The sequence below is a fragment of the Pseudopodoces humilis genome, chromosome 27, assembly GCF_049639895.1.
Source record: "Pseudopodoces humilis isolate 2021_Gansu_Grassland_sample_001 chromosome 27, ASM4963989v1, whole genome shotgun sequence".
In the NCBI taxonomy this organism is placed as follows: domain Eukaryota; kingdom Metazoa; phylum Chordata; class Aves; order Passeriformes; family Paridae; genus Pseudopodoces; species Pseudopodoces humilis.
The window spans coordinates 3,619,693-3,627,377 of record NC_142226.1 but is presented as its reverse complement, the minus strand read 5'-3'; the positions used below and the strand labels follow the sequence as shown (position 1 = coordinate 3,627,377).

The 7,685-nt window shown below is 59.6% G+C and overlaps 2 protein-coding genes across 2 annotated transcripts; both read right to left on the bottom strand.

Moving 5' to 3' along the window:
- Positions 1-1,325: 1,325 nt before the first annotated feature.
- On the bottom strand, positions 1,326-3,272 carry LOC102101186 (platelet-activating factor receptor-like). The gene is made up of 2 exons (XM_005529836.2): positions 3,215-3,272; positions 1,326-2,339 (listed from the first exon to the last, which is right to left on the bottom strand). Exon 2 carries the CDS (start codon positions 2,328-2,330, stop codon positions 1,326-1,328), a length of 1,005 nt encoding a protein of 334 aa, XP_005529893.1. The 5' UTR covers positions 2,331-2,339; positions 3,215-3,272.
- Positions 3,273-4,304: 1,032 nt separating this feature from the next.
- Positions 4,305-5,650, bottom strand: TMEM35B (transmembrane protein 35B). The gene is made up of 3 exons (XM_005529776.2): positions 5,535-5,650; positions 4,881-5,061; positions 4,305-4,788 (listed from the first exon to the last, which is right to left on the bottom strand). The coding sequence occupies exons 1-3, from the start codon at positions 5,640-5,642 to the stop codon at positions 4,658-4,660; spliced, it is 420 nt and encodes a 139-aa protein (XP_005529833.1). The 5' UTR covers positions 5,643-5,650; the 3' UTR covers positions 4,305-4,657.
- Between the last annotated feature and the right edge of the window lie 2,035 nt (positions 5,651-7,685).

Below are 7,685 nucleotides of genomic sequence, written 5' to 3'. Positions count from 1 at the left end.
CATCCATGAGGGCGAAGTGTCCAGGCACCATGGGCAGCACGAGCATCCCATGAACCCATGCTGGTTTTACTGAGCCATGGTTTCCCTGGGTCAACGTGCTGCACAGTTTCCATGGCATATGGAGACCCCATTCCCCAGGGTCAGGCCTTGCCCTGCACCTTCACCTCTCTGCTGGCATCCAGGCAGCCCTTGATAATTCACCACTCACAGGCACAGCATCACCCACCCTTCCTGGTGGCCACTGCCACCCTTCCCATCCCATGCCAGCAGTCCCCCAGACATCACATCTCCTCCTGCCCGGTGCCTGACATTTCCTTCCATGCACGTGGGTTGGAGTGTGCTGGAGAGCAGCTGGGGAAGCAAGACCCCCATCTGGGGGGTAGCTGATGCGCCCCTGCCCCCCAGCATCCCCAGAACCCGCGTGGCTGCACAGCATCCCGCCTGTGCAGCATCGAGAGCGGGGCTGCGCTGGCAGCAGGAATGAGCCAGGGCTGGGAAAACACCATCTTCCGCCCACACAACCGCCCACGGCCCCGCGCCCGTTCCACCGCCCCTGCCGCGCCGGGGCTCATGGGGAGCGGGCGGCAGGTGCAGGGTGGGGGCTGCACCCACCACAGCCGCCCATCCATGGGCAGGGCAGGGGACGGGGCAGGGGAATGCGGGCTCGGCAGCCCCCGGGGCAGAAGCCGCCCTGGGACAGGGTCCTGCCGCAGGAGCAGGGCTGGGCTGCGGGGCCAGGGCTGCGGGGACCGGGGCTGCCCCATATCCAGCTCTCCAGGAACTTCTCGCTGAGGGGCACAGGCACTCGCCAGCAAAGAGACTGGGGAAGCCTTTGGCTCGTTCATTTTTAATCCTGGCCAAGAGCAGGAGGGGTGTAGGCATGAGGCTTAGGGACGTTGCAGGACAGGACTGGCCTCAAAGAGCTCCCTCAACAGCCCACCTCATGCCATGGAGGTCTTCGGTCATGCATGTCCCTGCAGGATGGAGCCCCCGGGAGACGACAGCAACCACTGAGCATTCCTTGCCATTCTGTCTTCCCACACCTCACTATGGCTCAGCTCCCATTGCTGAGCGAGACCTCTCCCAGTGCCAGTGACGCTCTCCCAGTGCCAGTGACGCCCTCCAAGTGCCTGCAACGCGGGGGGCAGGATCTGTGCTTGAGCAGGAACTGTGGGCGCGTGGGAACACACAGAGAGCAGAGCGGGGTGGGAGGAGGGGGGTGCACGAAGCCAGAGCACTCCCCACGCTGCTCCTGATCCCTCACCTGGCAACAGGGACCACATCCCACCAGGGCAGGCGGGGGCAGGACCCTGGTGCCCACGCTGCTAGGAGGAGGTGAAGGAGGATGCTCGGGCACCAGGCACTGGCCCGGGCAGGGCCGACGGGGGCAGTGGGAAGCACCGGCCGATCTTGCGCAGGGTCTGATCCAGGTCGGCGCGGAAGCGCCGGATGGAGAAGCAGTAGATGAGGGGGTCCAGGCAGCTGTTGAGGCTGAGCAGGGCCACAGTCAGTGTGTGCAGCACATCCAGAGTGTCAGGGGGACCACAGAGCGGTGCAGGGAGCCGGCTGCCCACCCAGGGGGCAAGTGTCAGGTGGTAGGGGGCCACACAGACCACAAAGACCAGCAGCATCCCCAGCACCATGGCACGGGCCTGCTGCCGGTGGGAGCCTGGTGAGGCAGCGGCAGGCACCGAGAGCGCCCGGACGATGGAGGCATAGGTTCCCAGCACCACCAGGAAGGCGGCGGCAAAGAAACCCACCATGGCATAGGCATAGCGCCGCTGCCGCCCGTGCTGCTCAAAGCAGGCGGTGGTCCCAGCGTGGGTGGGGAAGGTCTGGTGAGTGGCCAGGGTGGGCACGGCACAGCCCAGCCCCAGCAGCCAGGCCAGGGTGCAGGCCAGCGCAGCGCTGCGGGGCCCTGTCAGCAGCAGCACCCGCCGCGCCGCCCGCACCGCGCAGAACCGGTTGAAGCTGATGAGTGCCATGAAGGTGATGGCACTGTAGGTCGCCAGGTAGTAGGCGGCCCCAGCCAGGCGACAGGCGGCCTCCGAGAGTAGCCAGTCCCCCCCAGCCAGGTAGTAGTGGATCCAGAGGGGCAGCGTGAGGTTGAAGAGGATGTCAGCCAGCGTGAGGTTGATGAGGTAGATGCGGATGGCCTTCCTCACTTTGCCACTCTGCAGGAAGACCAGCAATGCCAGCAGATTGCCTGGCAGTCCCACACACAGCACCAGGCAGTAGACGACAGGCACCAGCACGAACTGCACTGGATTGTTGGGCATGCACTTGCCCGGGTGCTCCACCAGCAGTGATCCCAGCACCGAGCCATTCATCCTGGGCTCCTGCAAAGATGAGGAACAGTCAGTGGCACAACCCTTGGGAACAGAGGAGGGATGTTGAGCCAGACAGGACAACCTCTCTGGCTGGCACCTGCAGTAGCTGCTGGGTGCTGGAGACAGAGCCCTGCAGGGATGCCATCATCTGCAGGAAGGGGGCTCAGCTCACGCAGGAGAGGAGGAGACCCAAGCTATGTCGCCCCACACAACAAGGGAGCCTAGAGGCCACTGTCAGCTGCCCAGCTAGAGCTTCCAGGGAGTGGCAGGCACAGCTGCAGCACAGCAGAGGGACAGAGCTGCAGCTGGAGGCACCCAAAGGTGCCACACTGGCTCCAGTTGGCGGGGCTTAACACCTCCCACAAAGCATGTGCCTGTGAGGCCACCCACCCCAGCTGTCTCCCAGCACCCCAAATTCCCCATGGAGCCAGGCATGAGGAAGTCACCCACTGGCTCAGCAAGCTCCAGAATGGAGAAACCCAGGTATGAACGGGGGGGACACAAGCATGGGGCCAGCATGCCCCCATGCCTCCCAGTCCTGCACAGCAGAGTTTGCCTCTGGTCCTGGTCATGGAAAACCATGCTGTGCTGGAATGGCTGTATCCAGGGCTGCAGTTATTTCACCTCCCATCACTGCCTGCCCACACCTCGCCAACAAAGGCACTGAGTCACCAGCTGGTGTTTTCCAGCACAGCAGGGCTGGATTCAGCACACGCAGCACCCAGCCCCAGGTTGAAGCACAGGGGGCACGAGCTGCTGAGCCTGGGGGAACCTCAGTTGGACCCCAAAGGGACTTCTGGATCCCTCAGTGGTCCCCTTTTCCTCCTCCTTCCCCATTGTTAGCAATGAATGCTCATCTCACCCACACCACAACTGTTACTTACCTTGTTGGGTCAGGCAGAAGTGGCTGCGTCCCCTCCGGCTGCTCCTCACTCTGATCCTGCCAGACTGAGAACAGCTTTAAATGCTGGGGGAGGCAGGGGCTGCCTGACTCCCACCCACCATCCCAGGCCCCCCTGTGTGTGTGGGACAGCAGCTGGAGTGAACACCTGCTGTGTGTATGTAATGGGGGATTCCCTGCTGGAGCCAACCTAAGATCCCCTGCTCCGGCTGACGGGGCTGGGGGTATGTGGAGGTGGCCAGTACCGGACTGGCTGCCGCCTCCCTGTGCCACGAGCCACATCTAATACCAGTTCCCAGGGCCCTTCTCCCACCCACGCCTGGACAAAAGCATCAGAGGGTCAAGTTACTGCACCTGGCAGCTGGGGAGAAGAGGGATGCCCCAAGAGGATCAAAGTAGAAATTTGCCTCCTCCTGGCTCTTTGTGCTTTTGTTGCCTTCAAAGCTGGTTTTAAGGGGAGCAGCCCTACAGCCCTCCCCACTCCACCCCCCCTGCAAGCTCTGTGAGCATCTGACTCGCTGCTTTGTGTGGCCCTGCAATTTGTGTGTGCTTCTTTGAGACACCAAAGATGTCATCCCAAGGTAGTTCAGGTCCCACTGCTGTACAACAGTGTCCTACACCCCTTGCTCACCCCAACAGCCAGACTCCACACAAGGCCATCCCAGCCCCCTCACTGGGAGACACACAGGGTTCAGATGAACTGTGGTTCATGCTGAGACTGCTGTGCCCATCTGGGGTGGCACCCTGTGGGAGCAAGATCCACAAAAAGCACATGCCTGCCTGGGCACTTGATCCTGTCACTCCCTGGATGCACAGCAAGGGGCCTGGCACATTGTCAGGTTGCTGTGGGTGTCTGAGGGATCCCACCCTAGATGTGCTCTCCCCACTGTCCATCTGCCTCTGTGGCAGCTCCTTCACCAGCTTCCACATGTCCCCAGGCCTGGTGTCCAGGCATTGGCCCCAGGGACTGGGTCCTCCAGCCCCAGGACATCCCCTTACATGTCCTGTACCACTCAGGACATCCCTGAGGCTTAGCATGGGGGGGAGGCAGAGATAAACAGGGAGGCAAAATGTGAAAAACAAGAGGTTTTATTCCAAAATTTGAAAGCTCCCAAGAAAGCAGAGCCAGCCCCTGCTCAGTGTGGCCGAATGCTGGAAAAGAGCCGGACACCTTGTGCGAGTTTAGCAACGGAGCTGCAGGAGCAGTGCCACGGCAGTGTCACAGTGGTGCCATGGCCACCATACCACAGCCCGGGTCTCGCAGTGTGGGGACAACCAGCACCAGAGTCACTGGCAGAGGCAGGAGAGAACACACAGCATCACTGTCTCATAAGCAAGTTACCCTGCAGGATGCGATGTCATCCCTGAAAATACCATAAAGGCATTGCTTCCCAGTGGCTGAGCCTTCTGTCCTTCCTGCCTCTCATCACTTGAACTTGGGCCGGGGGGCAGCCGGGTACCCACGGATGTTGAGCAGCAGGAGGAGGCCCAGGCAGAGGGTGGCCGGGGCACACAAGGCCAGCGGCTCCTGCAGCGCCAGCAGCGTGTAGATGGCACCTGGACAAGGAACAGAGCGTGGGAATAAGGGTCTCTGGCTGAGGGAGTCACAAAACCCCACGATGGGCAATGGGCACCCAGCTGGCTCTCACCGATCATGACGACACTGAGGATGAAGTTGCTGATCTCCTGAAGCAGCTGGGGCCCAAATGCCAGCAAGAGCCCTGCCGTCACCTCCAGCCAGCCTACAGCCACCAGGTACCTGCCCGGCTCTGGCACAAGGCCCAACTCCTTCAGGGGAAACACCTTGGCAAACCGCACGAACTCCGATGCCTGGGTGGGAGGGGAGAGAGGCAGCCCTGAGCCTGGGCCTGAGGGGATACAGCCCCTCCAGTGTGTCTGCTCTGCCCTGCCCTGTCCTCCAAGGGGATCAGCTCTGCATCCTAAATAACCACACACTCTAAGGGGATCAGCCCTGTGCTCCAAGGGATGTAACCCCGCACCCCAGTGGGGTCAGTCCTGCACTCCAAGGGACTCAGGCTGAGGCACTATGAAGGGCTTAGCCTTGTACCCAAAGTGCTCCACCATGAACCCCTGTAGTCCCAACCTGCTCATTCTCACCCAAGGCTCAGCCCCACACCACAACAGTGTCAGCCCTGCACGTTTCCCCCGGAGCTCAGCCCTGCACCCCAACCTTTTCCTTTCCCCCGGAGCTCAGCCGTGCACGCCAAAGTGCTCTTTACCCCCAACCTGCTCGTTCCCCACGGGCTCGGCCCTGCGTCTCCCGAGCCCGTGGCCGTGCTCACCATGTGCCGGTGCAGGTCGGCGGAGAGCCAGTCCGAGACCTTCAGGGCGCCGGTGAGGAAGAAGAAGAGTCCGAGCAGGACACGGAGGGCGGTGAAGGCCGCCGCCATGGCGGGACGGGCGGGCCCGGGGGCGGAGCTGGGCGGAGCGGTCCAGCCCCGTGCCTGGCCCCGTTCCCAGCCCGGCCCGGCCCCGCTCGGTGCCCGGCTCAGCCTGGCCCTGCTCCGCTCTGGTCCCCGCCCGCTCCAGCCCCGGCCCCGCACGGACAGGGCCCCCCTTACCCTTGGGTGCTGCCACAGCAGGGGGTGCTCAGATGTGCAGCGTCACCCCCCAGATTATGACACGTCCCTGCCAGCAGCACCATCCTTCCACCGAAATAGAGCTGGAGGAAAAAGGGAACTCCCCCACCCCGCAACAAATCCCACAGCTGGGGCTTCGTGGGCTCTTGTGAGTGGGTGTGACCCACGGCAGCCCCTGCTGGCTATGGGTGCCAGGAGCTGCGGGGACCGCAGATCAAGCAAGGTATAGGCAGCGCTGGGCACGGCTCCAGGGAACCGGACCGAGCAGGCAGCAGCAGCAGCGAGGATGCTCTGGCCCCAGGGAGGCCGCGCTCCCCCGGCCTCTGCGTCACCGCCTGCACTGGCCGAGCCTCCCAGGAACGGCAGCCCAGCACTGGCGAGAGCCAGGCCCAGCGGAGCCGCAGGCGCTGTCGTTTGTGTAATCCAAGTGGAAATATTTTTTTTTAATGCAAATAAATCATGAGAGCCCGAAGTGTTTTCCAGGCACGAGGAAGCACAGGACACACAGCCAGCCTGGGCCTGCACCGACCCCATCTCGGCCACCACGTTGCATGGGCTGCCACAGGCACTGGCTGGACAGGGACCAGTGGCAGTGACACTATTTTTACTCCTGGCAGCACATGATCCTTCAGCTGCTCAACATGATTTGCAGCTCAGGTTGGTACACCATGCAATGACAGCATGTCTTGGGCTGTAATGCAAAATTTAACTAATAGTATGTATTTTATTACTATCTGTTAAAACCAGGTGGGGCAGTGTTGTTTATCTGTGACCCGTAACTCTAGGGGGATATCTTCTATTAATGGGCTATTGAGTCTCACTGCATGACTGATAAAATTACATCATCCCACCGTGAGATGCTCCACCCCAGGAAGAGGTGGATATTCTTATTTGGATATAATCTGTGTTAGAACACTGCAGAGTTAGCTTTTCTCCACTAGATGCCCAGAAGATTGGACCTATCCCCACGACTGCTAGACCTTCAGAAAAAAAAAACTGCACCCTTCTACAGGATCACTGCTTCAACAGAACCACATCTGTTCTCACTCCAGGAGGACTGCAGCCACCATTTAGTCAGACTGCTACTAAGACCCTGACCAACAGGGTTGTATTCAGACTCTGACAGTGGGTTTGCTTTTGTTTTTTTTGTACTACTGCATTTTTATTTTAATTTTCCTAGTAAAGAACCGTTATTCACTTCTTTGCCTGAGAGGCCCTTGATTTTAAAAATGTAATAATTTGGGGGGGGGGGGGGGAGAAGAGTTTACACTTTTCCATTTCAAAAGAAATTCCTACCTTCCTTAACAAACACCTATGATTTTCAAACCAAAACACAGCAACAGGCCTGGGCAGGGTGCAGGCCTTCATGACTTGGAAAGCTCCTTGGTCAGAAATAAATTTAAAAATAAACATCAAACCCTGAAAAAGTGAGTGCAGCAGCTCAGTGCATGTGCAGGGCAGTGGCATCAGGGCAGCAGTCAAGATTATCCCAGGATAATGTTCAAGTGTACCTGCTCTCAGCCTCTGATCTTTTATTGATTACAGAAGCAACTTAATGAACTATTTGGTAGAACGAGGTGTCAGCCTCACCAGAGGACACCCCGGGTGATGGTAACAGCCAACACCAGCACCAGGGAAAACTGATCCTGTCCCTACAGGACACAGGCTGCAGTTTGCTTACAGCTGGGAGCTGAAGAGGTAAAGTTCAGCACATGGAATGCTCCAAATTTCTCACAGGAAGCAGACAGTGCTGCAGCAGTGGAAATGAGGACAAGTTATTGGAAAATAACAGAGTCTGAAGAAAAAAGGCTGCACAAGCTGCAGGAGCTGTGGAGACAAAGACACTGAACCCCA